The sequence below is a fragment of the Acanthochromis polyacanthus genome, chromosome 3, assembly GCF_021347895.1.
Source record: "Acanthochromis polyacanthus isolate Apoly-LR-REF ecotype Palm Island chromosome 3, KAUST_Apoly_ChrSc, whole genome shotgun sequence".
Classification (NCBI taxonomy): Eukaryota; Metazoa; Chordata; class Actinopteri; family Pomacentridae; genus Acanthochromis; species Acanthochromis polyacanthus.
Genome location: NC_067115.1, coordinates 22,543,951 through 22,563,069, shown reverse-complemented (window position 1 = coordinate 22,563,069; position 19,119 = coordinate 22,543,951). Strand labels below are relative to the sequence as shown.

The 19,119-nt window shown below is 41.5% G+C and overlaps 1 protein-coding gene across 2 annotated transcripts; it reads left to right on the top strand.

The window, feature by feature from the left end:
- Nucleotides 1-513: 513 nt before the first annotated feature.
- ecpas (Ecm29 proteasome adaptor and scaffold) lies at nucleotides 514-18,982 on the top strand. Of its 2 annotated transcripts, XM_022212884.2 has the most exons (49): nucleotides 514-599; nucleotides 1,385-1,515; nucleotides 1,782-1,898; nucleotides 2,132-2,250; nucleotides 2,489-2,638; nucleotides 2,755-2,932; nucleotides 3,860-3,999; nucleotides 4,227-4,305; nucleotides 4,396-4,515; nucleotides 4,682-4,767; nucleotides 4,884-4,959; nucleotides 5,051-5,100; nucleotides 5,198-5,264; nucleotides 5,414-5,536; nucleotides 5,640-5,743; nucleotides 5,927-6,050; nucleotides 6,164-6,244; nucleotides 6,410-6,626; nucleotides 6,959-7,050; nucleotides 7,258-7,392; nucleotides 7,482-7,653; nucleotides 7,894-8,066; nucleotides 8,233-8,334; nucleotides 8,632-8,755; nucleotides 9,106-9,251; nucleotides 9,603-9,657; nucleotides 9,785-9,899; nucleotides 10,049-10,117; nucleotides 10,285-10,402; nucleotides 10,503-10,670; nucleotides 10,789-10,868; nucleotides 11,416-11,521; nucleotides 11,742-11,789; nucleotides 11,888-12,006; nucleotides 12,532-12,682; nucleotides 12,778-12,843; nucleotides 12,977-13,066; nucleotides 13,737-13,803; nucleotides 13,886-13,977; nucleotides 14,107-14,173; nucleotides 14,308-14,505; nucleotides 14,887-15,098; nucleotides 15,200-15,243; nucleotides 15,336-15,528; nucleotides 15,613-15,763; nucleotides 16,531-16,636; nucleotides 16,742-16,830; nucleotides 16,916-16,987; nucleotides 18,102-18,982. In XM_022212884.2, the coding sequence occupies exons 1-49, from the start codon at nucleotides 578-580 to the stop codon at nucleotides 18,239-18,241; spliced, it is 5,544 nt and encodes a 1,847-aa protein (XP_022068576.2). In that variant the 5' UTR covers nucleotides 514-577; the 3' UTR covers nucleotides 18,242-18,982. The 2 variants fall into 2 exon arrangements, with proteins under 2 accessions (XP_022068576.2, XP_051801783.1); XM_051945823.1 differs by lacking the exons at nucleotides 514-599; nucleotides 1,385-1,515; nucleotides 1,782-1,898 and having other exon boundaries at nucleotides 2,166-2,250; nucleotides 2,529-2,638.
- Nucleotides 18,983-19,119: the final 137 nt, after the last annotated feature.

Sequence of the window (19,119 nt, the reverse complement as noted above, 5' to 3'; positions counted from 1 at the left end):
TTCATTCGTAGGATATATGATTGATAGCTACATTCTGGAGAGGAAGTGTGATCACAGACTGTGTTATTCAGGTAAAAGTTTGAACATATTTAGAATATCAGAAGCACAGGCAGGATAAAGGGCACAAATAGGTAGAATAAAAACAGACATGGCAATTAAATGAGAGTTTCTTCCATATTCCAATAGGATTGCAGGGTAGATTGTATGCACAATTCAACCAGCCAAGTTGACGCAATTACACGTACATAAATATGACATGAAATAGGCTACTAGTGTAAGAGTAGCATAAATATAGATATGACACAGCAGAGTACCATATAATAAAAGAGAAAATGAAAGCTGTCATAGTGTTATTGTACCAGTGACAGTGCATTAGTGTGTATTGTAGACGTACACACGCCTTTATCATATAGAAATAGATGCTGTAATGCGAAATGTATGTGTACCAGAACAAGACTGATTTGTGTTTGTGTATTGATTGACTGGAGGTGTGTGAGTTGTTGCTGAGGAGTGGCTCTGCTGTCGGGTGCAGTGACACTCAGCTAACTGGGAGGGTCGCTGATGACTATCTGCAAACATGGCTGCCCAGGATGAACTCAGTAAGTTTCTTTCTGCCTTATTAGCGATTAATATTTCCTTAAATGTGGCGTCAGTGATTTCCAGAAACACACTTAAGAACGTAATTTAGCCATCTTAACGATCAAGATGTTTTTGAAATGACGACCAAGCTTATTTTAGTTAAAAAAAAAACTGAGACAGGAACGATGGCTAGCTACTAAGCTATGCTGCTAGCTAGGTTGCTAACGTCAGGAGGCCGTTTGCCCAGTCATGGTCAAAATGAAACTATCACATAAGCTATTTACATTGTTCCGTTCCTGACAACTTTTAAGGTATAGGTTTATAACTTGAAGATTTAGTACAGTTGGGGTTAGTTGCGTAGCGTGTCTCTGGTAGTAAAAAGCCGGTGATATAACAGTGAAACGACAAATTGCGTGCATAGTCTTGTCAGTTGTTGGAGCTAGCTGGTTGGTGAGCCATGCCAGGAGGAAGAAGGCAGGGCAGGGTGATGGTTGCACCAACACAGCAGCTGACAGGACGAGCTGATCAACCAAACTGGAGCAAAATGCATGCAAAATTATTTTAAGCTTGGGGCATTGTTCTCCCTTTATATGCAGCTGAAGGTCGCACACATTGGGTTTTGCATGTGGTTGAAGACATATTGTGTAAGCACATATTTGCATGGGAAAAAAATGTTGTCAAATACATGATGGCAGAGCTGTTGGTTTAATGATCATGTGCTTAGTGGTCATTCTTGCATCGTGATAAAGACGGCCAAGAAAATGAGACATCAGAGCTGATATAAGTGTTCCATGTATTTTGACAGATCAACTGGAACGCGTGTTCCTTCGCCTGGGCCATGCAGAGACGGATGAACAGCTACAGGACATTATCTCCAAGTTCCTACCTCCTGTTCTCCTCAAACTCTCCAGCGTTCAGGAGGGTGTGCGGAAGAAAGTAAGAATTATGCTGCCTATCTCTGTGTCCAAAGAGATTAAAATTACTCTTGAGCTTGTGTTTTGTCGCCACACCTCATAGAAATGTGGATAAATTGCAGCATCATACAATCAGAACCTCCCATTCAAGTATTGGCTTCTCTTAAACAATCAGATGAATCCATTATATTGTGTAGTACTGATATTGACCTAATGGCTCCTAAACACGTCCGGTGGATCTTTTTTTTGTGTCATATTGATGCATCTGTTTCATCCCTTCTCTGCTAGGTCATGGAGTTGTTGGTCCACCTGAACAAGAGGATTAAAAGCCGACCTAAGATTCAGCTACCAGTTGAAACCTTGCTGGTACAGTACCAAGACCCTGCAGCTGCCTCCTTTGTTACGGTAAGAACCTAGTAGAGTAGAGATGTGAAATGCTTGTTGAGAATCTACTGTGCTGCTCATTTCAAGATTTGATCGTGACTAATAACTTGCGCGCTGACTTGCTTTCATGCATCAGTGTTTTGATGCCTGAAGTTCACATGATCACGTGGTCGTGTGAGTGTTCCTCGACTGATTTCGCTTTTGATCTAAAACTTGCTTGTTACTGGAGTGATGATGGTTAAATTTATTTGCAGAATTTCACCATAATCTACATTAAGATGGGCTACCCGCGCCTGGAGGTGGGAAAGCAGTGTGAGCTCGCCCCAACTCTCCTCACTGCCATGGAAGGAAAGCCGCAGCCACAGCAGGACAGGTGAGAGGCGCGTCTACTCGAACATTTAGGAAGCACGAGAATATTTAGTAACAACATAATCCTGAATGAAAAGAAGTCTGTTTTTCAAGCACACACACACGTTTTTATTTTTGATTGACACCTTTATATTACCTCTTTCTTCTTTAGGTGACCCGACTTTACTGTGTCTTTATTGTTTGTTTATTGTTTTGTGTGTTTTTTTCCCCCATTCTTCTTCTTACACTTGTTCTTCTCGTAGCTTGATGCATCTGCTGATCCCCACTCTTTACCATATGAAGTATCCTGCAGACATCTCCAAGAATGCTTCTCCATTCAACCTGACTGAGAGGCCAAAGACGGTTCACCTGCTGCTGGAGTTTATGTTAGATGTTTTGCTAATGCCGTATGGGTGAGTCCTAGCTCTGTGGTCTGAGTATAACATTAGCAAGTGAAATTAGAGCATGAACTGTCTAGTCTGAAGCATTTTGAGCTACAGTGTTGACCTTTCCCCTTTCCCTCTTCTAGGTTTGTGCTGAATGAATCTCCAACTCGCCCTGCTCCCTCATCCTCCCAGGGCAGTTCAGCAGATGGGACAGTGGCTGCGAGTGGCCAGGGTCTCCCCCAGCCTCCCCCTGGGATGAGTGTTTATGCTGCCAAGAGAGTGATTGGAGAAGCCCAGTGGAATGCTGAGCAGTTGGAGCAGGTACAACAGCTGAAGCTGGAGGATGAGTAGTGGCAAAATGTTTTCCTGTTGGGATAGGAATATGTTTGTGAATTCTTACGAGACAAATTTCAATTTAAAAACGAGGTACGGTGGTCCCTTGTCTATAGCGAGGGTTAGGTTCCAGAACCCGCCACGATAGACGAAAATCTGCGAGGTAGCAACCTTATATTTATTTCTTTATTTCGATGTATTATTTCTATATATTTTACAGCTGCATAGCTTCTCCCTTCCTTTCGCATGTCGTGGAATTTCACCTTTTCTGCAATGATAAGGTTCTTCTTCTGGTGCTTGGGTTCGGTGACAGAAGACTTAAAAGACGCAAAATTTTTGATCGACATCATAGGGCTTGAAAGAAACTGTTTTTAACGAAAATTTCACCAAAACACAACGTCACAGAGCAGCACTATGCGCAGTGATCAGACATCGATGTGAAATGGACAAGGCAAGATGCTAAACGCATGCTATGCATGGGACACGGAGGAGGCTGATGCTACAGTCGCTGAGCCAATCAGCGCCAAATGTTGTACTCTACGCCTTTTATTTCTATTTAGTATTCTTTTAATAATTCGTTTTTATATTGTTATTTTATTTTTTAGGCTACAAAATGCTTATTTTACCACAAAAAAATTGTAAAATAATAAATAAATACCTATATACTGCAAAATCACGCAATATAGCGAAAAATCTGCTATACAAAATTTAAACATCTACAATACAGTGCGGTCGCGAAAAGCGAACCACCATGTGGCGGACACATGATTAGGTTTTAGTTGGTTGCTATTCAGTGCTGTTGTGTGTCTCAGCTGCATAATGATCTAAATGTGAATGTGGAGGGTGATGCACAATGTGTTGTATTTGTTTTGAGTATCAGCTAACGACTTCTTGTTGCATGTCTGGTTTCAACAGTGTAAGCTGGGCATAGTGAAGTTCATTGAGGCAAAGCAGGTCCCAGAGGTGGAAACAGTGGTGCATCTGGTGGTGGCGTCGAGTGACACTAGACACAGTGTGGCCACTGCAGCTGATCTGGAGCTAAAGAGCAAACAGAGGTGGGTGCTTCACCAACTATCCAAGTCATCCACTTTGCCACCCACTTAGTCCACAAAACGTTGTAATTTCAACAGTGCGTTCCTAATTCATTAGGTAAACATGCTAATCATAAAACTGCATCAGGCTAATGAGCCGAATCTACATACATCCAACAGAAATGCTGAAAGTGTCAACTTTTTTTCACATCATTAGTAATGTAGTTGTTTATTTTTTTCATATATTCCAGCATCATTGACTGGAACAATCCTCTAATTATCAACAAGATGTTCAAGGTGTATCTCGGGGATGTCCCTCTAAAAACAAAGGTCTGTAAACCCAATGTTTAATCTGAAAAGATATTCCGTGGGTGTTGTCATTTATTGAAATACATAACTACTTAACACTACGTACTGCAGGGCGGTAATGTGAAGCAAGAGCTGAAACATGAGCCGGTAAGCACAAGAGTCAAACTGAAGATCCTACCACATCTTCTACGGTCACGCCTGGCTGCAGAGTGCTTTCCAGCGAACATCCAGGTATGATCTTTGTATATGCTTGTGGGTATATCTTCAGATTCTTGATTTTACAGTAATTATTTCATTTGTAGTGTTAGGAAATGCTTATTTAATCCAGTTATGCTTTGTCTAGTAAATTAAAATAACTCCTCCAGTGAGTTGAACAGCCATGCTCTTTCCTCTGTAGGTGGTGTATGATGGTCTGTTTGGAGCCAACACCAACAACAAACTGCTGTCTCTCACTTTACAGTTTGTCCATCACATCTGCATGGTGTAAGACGTGTTCACTGCGCTTTTTTTGTGCGGAAGCCACCGAGACACATTTCTTTTCTGAGTGGGTTTTTATGTTGAAATGCTGATTTTGATATCTTTTCATCCCTTTTTTCCAGATGCCCTGACACTAATAAGCCTTTGGGACTAATGCTGCTTAATGGTCTTACCAAACTCATCAATGAGTACAAGGAGGTAAACTACAAGCACCAGCACACGCACAAACTGTGCTTCATATGCTTTAGTTAGATTTATACCTACAAACAAACCACGTTTGTCTTTGCAGGATCCTAAATTGCTGTGTGTTGCCTACTCTGCCGTTGGAAAACTGTCCAGGTATAATAAAATATTTCACGTTTTTCTTAAAGATTACCAAATTCATGTGGGATTTTAAGAATAAAAGCAATTCTAACTTTTATATTTTCTGTTCTAGTCGCATGCCACAGCTCTTCACGAAGGATATTGCACTAGTGCAGCAGTTTTTTGAGTCCATGTGCAAGGTAGGTAAAATAATCTAAACTACCCACCAGACAACAAACACATTACAGTATATGAGCAAATGTAGTTTATCATATAATATTTACTTTCTTTGGAGAGGACCCTTGTGTATGTGGTGTTAATATTTCTAAAAATCTGTTTTCTTCTTCAGGAGGAGCCTGATGTCCGTCTTGCCATTCAGGAGGCTTTGTCCATGATGGTTGGAGCTTATGCCAACCTACAGGGGGCACTGCTGAACCTGATGGAGGCCCTGGTGGCTGCGTACATTGGAAAGGTGAGTGGACACAGGCAGAGTAGGTATTTGGTTTGTTTAAAGCCACCGTTTTGACCAGTTTAGTAACTAGACACGAGGCTAATCAAGCATTCTTTTGGCACAGCCGGAGGTGCAGGTTCGCCAGGTGGCCATGAAGTTTGCCAGCACCGTGTTTGCTCCTGATCATGTGCCATCAAGATACCTGCTGCTTTTGGCTGCTGGAGATCCGTAAGTTCCAAAAAGACAGTGAAGTTCTGTAAAATGGCCAAAAAAACAAACAAACGCTGATACACATTCGGCATCACAGTGAGTCTCAAAAGCATTTGTGTTACAAATAAGCTGAACATTGGTGGTTATTGTGCATGTAGGCGCGGAGGAAAAGATAAAGTGTGTTGGCTTTTTGTGTTTTAGAAGAGAAGAGGTGTCTGGAGAGGCCCAGAGGGTGCTGAGGGCTTTTCCTACTCGGAGCTCAGAGAAGGAGGGACCGAAGCCGATGCCCTCCTTTCCTGACATGGTGGCTTATGTCCAGGAAAAAGTGAGGCTCTGCACAGCTTTTTTATTCTCTTGGCAGCAATACACTCGGGTAACAATGTGGCCGCTTTTTGGGGAGATATGGATTCTCAAATCTTTCTACTCTTGTCATATTAGGCAGCACAGAGGATCAAGTCTCCAGCTAAGTACATCGTTGGAACCTCAACAATTCCTTTCAACCCATCTGCATTTGGGGAGGTAAACATTATTGATTTTGACCCGGTTGTATCCAGTAATATTCCCATTGGATGACTTTGCAAATTCACTGTGTGTCTATGGAGAAGTGAGTTTGCTTTCTGTGGTGCTAAGTCTTGCATAAGTATCCGTTTCATATCTTTTTTCCTGTTTTTATTTTTTTTTCAGATCATGTTGTACCTGAGGATGTGTTTGGCCCACAGTGCTGGAGCCACGCCCATGTCCACACGCTTGTCAGACATGCAGGATGATGCTCCAGCCATCGGCCGATACGTCCACACGCTGCTGTCCTCTGAACCTCAGCCCTCAGTGTCAAAAGGCTCCGAGTCAAATCCTGTACACGTCTACATGGATCTTCTGCAGCAGCTCCTGTCTGCCGTAGGAGGTAAGAAAAGCCAGGCTGCTTTTCTGAAACACATGGTTCTAAAATTATCATGGAGTCTAGGTGAAGTGATTTTTAGGTTTTCATGTAATTTCTATTCACTGCTATGAGCCAGAATCTGCAGAGTAGGGAGTGTTGTCAGGTTGCATCTTAATGATTTTAATAACAGTCCTATTCGCAGTGACTTTAATATGCTGAAATGTCTTCTGAGAACTTTCTGTGATTTTATACTTGACGCAAATTTGTTCTCATTGAAGAAATCTTTATAAATTTTTAGGTATTACTTTAATTTTTTTAAGTGATTGTTTTTATAGTGCATCACAATTTCTTAACAGGAATCCCTGTTATGTACTGTTTGCTGGAGGTGGTGTCTGTTTGCCCAGAGAAACTGGCTCCCAGATTTGCAGATAAGATTGACTGGATTAAAGTGAGTATGTTGTTTGTGTTTACTTGGATGAGGGATGGAGACAGTTCCATGTGGGCATTTGTAATTTCATGAGTGGTACAGATATCAGCACCACTAAACAATTATCCCTGCCACTAAGCTGTCCTGTGTTGTTGTAAAAGCAGTAAGCTAATGCACATTTCATGATTAACAGTACGGTTAGCTGTACTAACAGGTATTTCTCTCCAGAGTCTGATGAACACAAACAAAGAGGACATGAGGGAGCTGGCAGCCCAGCTGTATGCTTTAGTGATTTCCACCATGACTGGCAATGAGCTGCAAACTGCTGTGCAAAACCTGATCAAAATCACCAAAGACAACCACGTATGTATGCCTCTTTGTGTGGACACGGTGCTTGAAAGCTTGTGCATATTTCCCCTGCATAAATGTGCGTTGGTTTTATTGAATCACAGAGTCCTGAGACTCAGCATGGCGCCATTTTGGCTCTCGGCTACATGGTGGGAAGGAACATGAGCAGGAAGAAAGCTGCTGCCTCTTGTGACTCTACACACCACACAGGGCAGCAAATGAGCATCACCTCCAAGAACGATGATGAACTTGTTGCCATGGCCACTAAGACAATCGGTATTTGAATATTTTGGATGAATTTCTTTCATTTTGTACTTTTATCGACTTGGTAGAGTACAGTACATTTATGTTGATGTTTAATTGTTATTTATTTCTGTAAATTCTGATGCTCGATGTAAACAAAATAGTTTCACTTTTTTATCTCCTTGTAATAATCGAATACAAATTAAGGCCAAATAATTTGCTTCAACCTCTATGTTTTCACTCACTCAAGTGTTTGTGTGCATGTCTATCCAGGTTCCTTCCTGGACAGCAGCAGTGCACTGCTGGCTGTAGCAGCCTGCACAGCTCTGGGAGAAATTGGGCGGAATGGCCCCCTGCTGATCCCTGCAGAGGGTGACGGCTTCACCAAACTCTCTACTGTGGAGAACCTGCTGGCTCGCATTCCCTCTGGCAAGGAGAGCACAAAGGTGACCTGGAACTCTTAGTAGGAGAAGTGACTGCAGCGAGACTCAGCTCAGTGACAGTTCATCCGTAGTGCACACTGTACTTATATGTATTCATGCCCTATAATTTGAAGAGACATCAGACCTTCAGCTTTGTTTTTCATCTGTCTTTTTCATGCATGTGTTCCAGATGAAGGAACGATCGATCATGACCTTGGGCTACCTACCAGTCGGAGATGGAGACTTTCCTCACCAGAAGAAGCTGCTGCAGGGACTCATGGACTCTGTAGAGGTATGAAACACACTGATGGAAGGCTGTATTCACATTAGCAGTGTGGAGGTTTTACAAGAGCGAATTCCTTCCGAAGCTTAGGCCATATTTAAGCTAAATTAGATCTGATTGAAAGGTTCTGATTTAGAAACATGTGGATACAGTTCTTTTGACATTTGAACTTTCAGGAAGATGTATTAACATGTCTAGCTGAAGTAGGTATTTGTGCTAGCACAGACGAGATAATGTCTCCATTCATTTCTGCCTTATTAGTGACAGCATGTATCACTTTATTTTTGCTACTTTTCTTTTTTTTAGGCCAAGCAGGTGGAACTGCAGTTCACAGTCGGAGAGGCCATCACCAGTGCTGCAATAGGGACCAGTTCTGGAGCTGCCAGGGACCCATGGACCTGCACTGAGGACCAGTACAGCCCGCCACACAGTGAGTACAAGTTTGTACATTCTTCAAAGAAGCGGAGAGGAATTATGACTAATAATGAATTGGGTTATTTTCTCAAGTTCACACAAATTTTATATAATTTCCAAGCATGTGTTAATGACGGCTTTCCTTGCTGCAGTCTACCAAGTGATCAGATTTGTCATAGCTTGCATTATAATAGTGCTATAACTCTGCATTGCTATTAATCAGATGTTACGTGTAAAAATGTTATTTGCCTTAGCATACATTTAAATGCAACAGTCCACTTTTATCTAAATATAAAATGCTTCAAGAAAATTAAGAATCCTGATTTTAGCCTCACATCATTTCCACCTTCTTCCTCTCCCTGGTAGATGTGAAAAACAATGATGTGGTTCCTTGGGTCCTCAACTCCGTCCTGTCCAGGTATATACCCAGCCAGAACCCCCACGTCCGGCAGGCAGCCTGCATCTGGCTGCTCTCCCTGGTTAAGAAATTCAGCCAACACAAGGAAATTACGGTGCGTATATTTTAGAGCCGTAAGTTCTGAATATTAAGATATAAAATGTTACAGATCAAAGGACAAAATAGTGTAAACTGCTATTTCAAAACTTTTTTGTTTGTTTTTCTTCTTCCATATAAGAGCTTAACTCAGCCTTTGTTTTAAATTGACATGGTCAGGTGTTAAAAAAAATCTATACAGCCTCAAGTTGTGGTTTTTTTCTCTATAATTTCACACTGACACTGTCCTCTTTGGTTTCAGACTTTTTTTTTTGGTCATCAACTGTTGCACAATCACTGGACTGATTCAATGTATGGCACTTTCGTTAGAAATACAAATAATTTGCTGCTTCTTCCTTTGCTCCCACAGTCCCATTTGAAGGAGATTCAAGTTGCATTTATCTCCATTCTCTCAGACCCTGATGGTAAGATGAAAATCCAGCCTAACTTGATTCTTTGATCTGCTCATCACATACAGCAGCTTCTGCTTGCTAAATATACCTTTGCAACATTACAAAAAAACCAGACGCCTCTTTTTTGTCCTTTATCTAGAGTTGAGTCAGGATGTGGCATCTAAAGGCCTTGGTCTTGTCTATGAGATGGGAGGAGAGGGGGACCAGCAGGAACTGGTGTCCACCCTCGTGGAAACCCTCATGACTGGCAAAAGGTGAGTGGACGGTTGAGCAAAGTTGGAGGGAGTGAAATGAAAAACAATTAGCATGCTGCACTATTGCTTCTCGAGTGGAGAAGAAGTAGGGATGGGACATTTTTGCTGCGTGAGAATATCATGACATGCTTATTTGTCTTTGCTAACAGAGTGAGGCATGCGGTCTCAGAAGATACAGAGGTGTTCCAAGGAGAAGGTTTGGGGAAAACACCTGACGGGTAAGTCGCCATTGGTAGACTTTGGTTACTCATTTCAGTCAAGGTATAACTAAAAGATTACAAATGAGCTAGAATTCAGTGAGCGTGTTTTTATGGGTTCACTTTGTACAAATTGGCCTTCTTCTCTCTTTTGTTTCTATACCACACATACTGATGGTTCTCGGCAGTCACAGTCTATCAACATACAAGGAGCTCTGTTCACTTGCCAGCGACCTGAACCAACCAGATCTTGTGTACAAGTTTATGAACTTAGCCAATCACCATGCCATGTGGAACTCACGCAAGGTATCGTTCTCGTACTCGTTCACTTTTTACATCCATGACATGTGGCCCTGTGAGTTTTTGAGCTTGCCTGCTCAAAAACTGACCTGACTTGTCCTTTCAGGGAGCAGCCTTTGGTTTTCACATGATCGCAGCTAAGGCCGGGGAGCAGCTGGCTCCATTCCTGCCCCAGTTAGTGCCTCGTCTGTACCGCTACCAGTTTGATCCCAATCTGAGCATTCGTCAGGCCATGACCAGCATCTGGGATGCCTTGGTCACTGATAAGACCCTGGTAGGAGCTGATGCTTGTACATACGCAGTACATGCACGGAAATACAGACTTGCAGAAATGAATGAATATAAAAGAAAGTTACTGTAAGAAGAAGTGTGTGCATGTTTGCTTATTCCAGGTTGATAAGTATCTTAAGGAGATCCTGCAGGATGTCATTTCCAACTTGACCAGTAACACCTGGAGAGTGCGTGAATCAAGGTACAATATCAATACCAACACTAAATATAAAACTCCTGAAGGTAAAGATTACTAAGATTGACCACTGACTGTGTGAGGGGGTATTTAATTTTCATTCAATGCTTTTATTGGACCAGATTTCTTCTTTATTTCAAGCTAAATTTGTATTGAAACAGCAACACAATAGCTATCCAGTAACAGGGTCTTACCATAATGTGGTGCTTGAAGGGTTTAATGACTTTCTTGCTTGCTGCAGAAAGTATTTTACAGAGGTCTTTATAATGTGCTGTAAGATTATGTGGGATTTATTCAGGGTATAATTAACTTGTATTCCAAATTCCTTTTAAAGTCCTTTGTAATGGCCCTGAACCACTGCAACTGTAGTAACTATTGTAATTAAAACAACCATTGCAATGTGATCCTTGTAATTATGCAATCTTGTATGTCACCTTATACTTCTGTTGTGTTCACTGCTACTTGTTCAGAAAAGATGTGTGATCTATGGCTTAACTTTATGATGTGAAAATCCAGAAGCTGTGTTTGATAAATGGACTTTTTTTTTCTCCAGCTGTCTGGCCTTGAATGACCTGATTCGTGGTCGTCAGGCTGATGACCTCATTGATCACCTGGCAGAGATGTGGGAGACTCTGTTCAGAGTCCTTGATGACATCAAGGTGAGAAGGACAAATCTGAAATCAGCGTTTGTTTCGTTCACCTGACATAAGAGGAGTAAATTTGACTGTGTGCATTATTTCTGACACACTGTAAAATCTCACACCTAAGTAGATGGCATTTACGTCATATGGTAGAATAACTGTAAATTTATTACAAGCATAGATTCAGTTTTGTCAAGATTTTGCTACGTGATTTTGACTTTTTCTCGTTTCCTTTCAGGAATCTGTGAGGAAGGCTGCAGACCTCACTCTGAAAACACTCAGTAAGGTAGGACAGTCTTTCCACGCCACTTGTTTTTGTGTATATGTTTGTATTTGTGTGTGTAAGCATGTACGTGTCCTTCACCGCTCTCTGTCTCTGTCCAGGTGTGCACTCGTATGTGTGAGTCCACAGGCTCTGCAGCCCAGAGAACTGTGGCAGTGATTTTACCCACCCTGCTAGAAAAAGGCATTGTTAGCAATGTCTCCGAGGTTCGCGCGCTCAGGTAACATCCATGAATGTGGTCTGGCTTTTCCTGTGTGGCATTATTCTCAAGTTGCTTGTATCGATGCAATTTGTGCTCTATGTTTGTCAGTTAAATATAACTGATATGAGTAAATAAACAATTTTAGCACAATGGGATGATGGTAAACTGGGTTCGAATGTAACTTTTTGGAGCTTGAAAGTTGAGTTTCTGTTGTTTTTGTCAAACCACAGCAAAATTAAACCTGATGCTTAGCAGCTTATAGTAAACCTACATTTGACATAAGAGATCTGATTTCAATTAGGTAATGTTTCATCCAGTATTTGTAATTCTTTGCCAATTTATTTATCATATCTTATCTTTTGTCAGCCATTGAACTTGTAATTTAGCTAAATGACAAAGTTAATAAGACATTTGCTGTTGTAATATGACATGATGTTGAGCAGTATGGCTTCGTTTGTTCATCATCCAGTCACCACATTACCACTCTGCAGTTTTGTGCCATTTGTCTGCATTGCTCTCTCTCAACTAATCTCATCCCTTCAGCATCCAGACCTTGGTGAAGATTAGTAAGACTGCCGGTGCCAGACTAAAGCCTCACGCTTCCCGTTTGATCCCGGCCCTGCTGGAGGCCCTGAGCACCCTGGAGCCTCAGGTCCTTAACTACCTCAGTCTCAGAGCCACAGAGCAGGAAAAGGTAACCTCAGCCACCTACTGCATCCTAACCAATGTAAATGTATTGCAAATTAAAGTTGACATCGTCACGATGTTGTATTCTTTCTGGCTCTCCAGAGTGCCATGGATGCTGCCAGGCTGAGTGCTGCCAAGTCCTCTCCAATGATGGAGACCATAAACATGGTAAAAAAAATGCAATTATTATTGATTGTCAGTTACTAATATCTTTGAACTTTGAATTTTTATGCAGTTTCTAAGTGTTACAGGAAAGAATTGGAGATTTCAGGTTTTACAAAACATGTGTCCCTGTGTTCAGTGTCTGCAGCACCTCGATGTTTCTGTGCTGGGAGAGCTGGTTCCCAGACTCTGTGAGCTGCTGAAGAGTGGAATAGGTTTGGGCACCAAGGTAAGGCGTAGTTCTGTAGTCATGAGTTCATGCTTTGATTGCCGTTTTCTGTGCATGTTCATATCAACCAGTTTTCTACAGGATGACACACAAAAACGGGAACTTTTTAACAATCCAATAAAACCAAGAGTGATGGAAGAAAAATATTTTATTCATAGTAATTGAAACCTTAAAACACGCCATTTAAGAAACAATGATGGAATTTTCATTTTTTTAAAAGTTACTTCCTGTAGATGGCGTCCTCCTGTACGAATGCATTCTTGAAATCTACCTGGGGCTATCTCAAGAGTAAAGTGTACACGACTCGACCAAGAACTCTGGATGAGTTAAAACAGAGAATTCAGGATGAAATTCACAGTATCCAAGCTGAGATGTTGCAGCGGTCAGTGAGGAATCTCAACAGCAGATTTCAACAATGCATTCGTACAGGAGGACGCCATCTACAGGAAGTCATTTTTAAAAAGTGAGAATTCCATCATTGTTTCTTAAATGGCATGTTTTAAGGTTTCAATTACTATGAATAAACTCTTGTTTTTATTGGATTGTTAAATAGTTCCCGTTTCTTTGTGTCCCCCTGTATCAGCTGATCTGTTTTTCTCATGTCTGTCTGTTCCACTGTAATGTTCACAAAGATGTTGGCGGTCTGATGTGTTCCTACTCTTCTTCCTAGGGTGGCTGTGCTAGTGTAATTGTCTCCCTCACAGTGCAGTGTCCCCAGGACCTCAGCCCATACTCAGGTATGGTCCAGCTTTTCATCTCTTGGTGGAATGTGTTTAGTGTAAGCAAACTAATAATAAAGGGTATTGTTGGCATTTCCAGGTAAACTGATGAGTGCCCTGCTGAACGGTATCCATGACAGAAGCACTGTAGTCCAGAAATCATTTGCCTTTGCTTTGGGGCACCTAGTCAGGGTAAGCACCAAGTTTAACGTGTACTTTTATGGCAATAATTACACCAGAGGTTTTTCTCACTGACTGATTAAGAATGTTTGTTAAAGTCATTCTCACAAACCATTAAGACGTGTGTCTTTTTCCCACCAGACAGCAAAAGACAGCAGTGTGGAAAAACTACTACTGAAGCTCAACACCTGGTATTTGGAGAAAGAGGGTGAGAGAGTAAAAATATCAAATATCTCTAACTTGTAAAATCAGAGCAATCATAACTAAATAGCGTATTTCAGACTGCATGCTCTTCTGCTTTCCATTTGTCCTCACTGTCTCACTCTTTTGTCCTGCACTCAGAGCCTGTGTACAAGTCTTCATGTGCGCTGACAGTGCATGCCATCAGCCACTACAGTCCAGACGTGCTGAAGGGCCATGCAGGAGTGGCTCTTCCACTGGCCTTCCTGGGTATGCATCAGGCGCCAGGTCCCGATGAGGAGAAAGGAGAGAGCCATGATGCCACGCTGTGGGCTGAGGTGTGGCAGGAGAACGTCCCAGGTAGAGAACACCAATATCATATAAATAAGAAGTGCACCTTTTTGATCAACCTTCTGATTATTATTATTATTATTTTAATGAATTGCCTAATTACTGAGTCTGTGAAATGTCAAAAATAGTGTAAAAATGGCAATTTGTAAGAACAAAAGAATCACACTTCACACTAGTCCGTGGGGAAGTGAATTGCAGTAGCCTCATATTTTACAAAGTGGAACCAGGAGTAGTTTGCATTTTTTGTGAGGAACATGACAGAAACAAAATGATAGCTGGCTAATCTTTTTAGCTTTAAATACACTGTATATTTATACTTCTGTCACTGTGACAATGGGAACTTTTAAGTCTTTAAACTCTTTTTTTTTTTTTTTTTTTTTTTACTATCAGGAAGCTTTGGAGGCATCAGACTGTACATGACCGAGCTGATCGCCATCACGCAAAAAGCACTGCAGTCCCAATCCTGGAAGATGAAGGCTCAAGGTGCAGCTGCCATGGCAACCGTTGCCAAGGAACAGACGGGCTCATTGGTGGCGCCACACCTCGGCTTGGTTCTAACAGCTTTAATACAGGGACTATCTGGGCGCACATGGGCTGGCAAGGTAATGGTTGCAAATACACCTGGAGACCAAAATATGAAGTAAATAGATTTGTTAGAAACTGAATTTTGGTTCCATATTTACTTTTTTCTGGTTGGTTCCAGGAGGAGCTGTTGAAAGCCATCGGATCAGTAGTGTCTAAATGCAGGTAAAATGTCCTCCGCAACTTTTTCTTTGAAACTTGACATTCATTTACTGGCTTTTATACTTTATTACTTCTGTTCTCAATCTGGCTTTTAGTGCAGAGCTACAGAAGCCTTGCAGCGGCCAACCCACCATCTCTGAGGTGTTGGAGGTCGTGCTAAAGGAATGTCGCAAGGAAAGTCTGGTGTACAAAATGGCGGCTCTGCGTTGTGCTGGAGATGTGCTCCATAGCAGCCAGGAGGACCGGTTCAGCGACATGACAGAGATCCTTTTCCCTCTGATCAAGAAGGTCAGACCCCGTCTGCTCTACATTTACTGCTACCACCTGAAGACTTTTAATGGCGCTCAGTCTGTCTTCATCATTTCCTAACAGAGCTGTCCAGAGAGTGGTGGTGCGTCCCCGAGGTCGCTGGAGGATGATGATGATGACAAAGACGTGAAGGAGAAAGAGCTGCAGACTGAAGCTGTGCTTTGTGCTTTTGAGACTCTTGGAAAGACTTGGCCTAGAAACCCACAGACTCAGGGTAAGTTCCAGCCTGTCTGAAGAAGGGACTAAACTGAACCACTGTTTTACATGTTAGCCAGATTAGTAATATGTATAAACCCCGAAGAATGTCATCTACGCAGAACACTAATTTTGACTTGTTGTACTTTGTTTGTAGTAAACTATTAATCCTGGACACAATCCTGCACATATATTATATCGTAAGGTTTGAGCAGATCTTCCTGCTCGACATGTGACTCAATTTTGCAGTTTCTGCTCATGTGGCAGACCACATGTGCTCGTTTAAACCTTGAATGTGCACCCACGGCAATATGTAAAGGTTAAACACTTGGCTTGTACATCCATTAGTGATAGGTGCAGCTTATAAAACTTGTCAAAACTAGACGGTTTCTTGCATAGTTACTTGGAGTACAAGTCACAGTAGATGTTGGATGGTTTGTCAGTGACAGATCACCCTGAGAGTCACAAAATAGATAAAGTATTTGTATGTTTCTTCACACATGTATTGGTTGCATTTTCCATTTTGTCAATTTCATGACATTTCTAGGTCCATATGTTGCTGTACTTATCATTCACCTTGATTGCTGTTCACTAATTAGGACTGACTGTGTTTGAAATGATAGAAGCTACATCTGAATACCACCTTTGTATTTCTCTTGTTCACTCATATGTTGCTGAGGGCACAACTATTATAATACTCAATAGTTCTCTCTACAACATTGCCTGGAAATGAGGGTGGGCTGCTGTGTCCATCATCCAGTAACGTTCTCAACACTCTGTATGTAGCACGTTTCCAGGTGGAGGTGTGCAGTCTAATGTGTGAGAAACTCAAACTGAGCACCTGGAAAGTCCAGCTTGCTGTTCTACAGTCCATGAAGGCATACTTCCAAGGGTAAGGACCAAACAAATTTCTTGTTGTTAGTGTGTTAAAATTCACTCTGACCCACGACTTGCTCATTAAAAAAAACATCAATTAAAATGATTTAATTCTTTCCAGATTATTGCTGCTTGAGAAAGGCACTGAGGACGTCAGTGCGTTGTCACAGATCCTCACAGACACCTGTGCTGCTCTCACATATCCTTTAGGTAAGGACCTCACTACTTCAAATTGAATTATAGTGTAATATGTGTGCGCATTGACTCACAATCTTTGTGTTGTTTTTCTTTTCAGAAAACAAAAGTTACTCCTCTGTGAGAACAGAGGCCTTGTCAGTTGTTGATCTGATCGTGAAACGAACCGGAGGTAAGCATTTACTGTGTGCAGTCGTGTAAATACGTTGTGATGTGAAGGACACACAAGGTTGCTTTTCTGGTTATTGAACTGTATAATCATTTATTTTTAGGCATTTTCAATAATGTAATTGGCAATGAGCAAGTTTGAGTAGGACATGTTTTGTTTTGTTTTTTTGCAGTCCTACTGACTGCCACTCTCTGTTTAGTCCACACTGGAATATCCCAACAAATATTGGATTTTGTGCATGCATTCACCATTCCTCAACAGCGGCTGTGTTCCAAACTGCATACTCTGTCTTTTTAACTTTAAGTATTTAGTACAGCTGCCCTTATAAAGTCTGCACTGTTTCATGCAGCATATATATATATATATATATATATATATTTAGAACATACGAATTTTGCGCCTTAAACTTTGACCATCGCAGGCTCTTTTGCTAAATTAGCTTTTAAACTGTTCAAATTCGTGATGTATTTGATTTAACTTGTGCAGGAAATCCCACTGTAGTCAGACATCCTGGCATTTTCGTACTATGCATTTGAGCGTAGTAAATCTTTTCCAGGCAGACTGTGTAGTATAGTAGTGTGGACATAGGAACACAGAGATCCCAATGATCTTGATTATTGGTGATCCCTTGACTTTTCCTCTCGCACCACCATGAGGTCATAATGGTTACATTGTAGACTTAATGTCTGGATTGCTCTGGTTAAATTATTAGTTTGTGGAATACTTTGGTTTATATTTAAATGTCTGTGAGGATTTTCCCATCATGCTTCACTGCATAGTGTCTGATACCGGGCAAATGTTAACTGCTAACATGCTAAACTAAAATGGTAAATGTCAACACTGTCATCGTCTCAGAGCTCCAAGTACTGCCACCTTTAAACTCGACTCTTCTAGTAAATGCAAAGCCCGTTTCCTGTTTCTTTTATTTATGACTGATATTAGAGATATGTAGAATTACTTTCCTGTAATGTGCCAGCTGCCATGTCTTTTTAACAACGCAAACACATTTATAAAGATCCACTATAACTGCTGTTGAAGTCTTAATGTATGTGATTGTACTTAAGCACATCATAGACTGTTGGGTGTTACTGATGAAATATTGATGTGGCATTAACAGAGAGCGAGCAGTGGGACTGTGTGTCTGTGAAGAGCCGGGAGCAGCTGCAGCGCTCTCTGTCCACGCTGCAGTCCGACAGCAGACCCGATCTGAGGGATAAAGCCCAGGAGCTGCGCAGACACATCCAGAGCCAACCCTGAGCGCACACGGCTCACCGAAAGCAAAATCAGACCTTCAACTTCTCTTTACTTCTTAATCAAATGACACAAACCGTACAATAGCACACTCCTCTATCCGACTTCTTTGATACAGCTGTCTGCTTCGAAACAAATATCCACAAATCTACCAATGATTGCGTCAAGTATCCGTATTCCCTGTGAGTTGTGATGCTGGCCTGTGTAAGGGACGGATTCATGCTTCTGGCTGACGAAGCTTCAAGAGGCTACAATAACTAACTTGCTCACAGTGTTGAAGGGCAAGACTATTATGTCATGTGTCAAGTTTCATTTGATTCATTTAAATGGACAGTAAGTTGATAATAATAAATGCTATAAAAACCAATGTGTTGGGTTTGTGGACACTGTATACCTATAGCCCCAAAATGGGGGCATTTTACTACTGTTGTGAGTTTGCCTACTCATTAAATGACAAAACAGCTGGTTGTGCACCTTAGCTGACACGGAAGTGCGACTGCAACAAGTCTCAGTTGCACTTTTCAAGGGTGTGGGCACTCCTCTACTGATGAGTGCTGGTGAAAGAACAGAGGTACTGGAGGTCTTCTGTGTCCTGGAGATGGGGATTTTTTGTTGTTGTTTGCCAGATAAGTGAGAGGGCCTATTTTGTGCAGTTTTGGAAATAAAAATGTTGCTGTTAACTTCAAAGTAATGCTATAGTTGTTTGAATTTGTCCCTGATGAAATAAAACTCCCTGGAATATTTGGACCAATGACTTTTCTTTTGTCTTCTGTTTTACATTTAAGTTTAGTAGTTTCACAGTAAATATATTGAGCTGAAGACTGAGTCACTAAAGCTACATCTACAAGTGAAGCCTGATACTAGAGACCAGATAATGAAGTCTA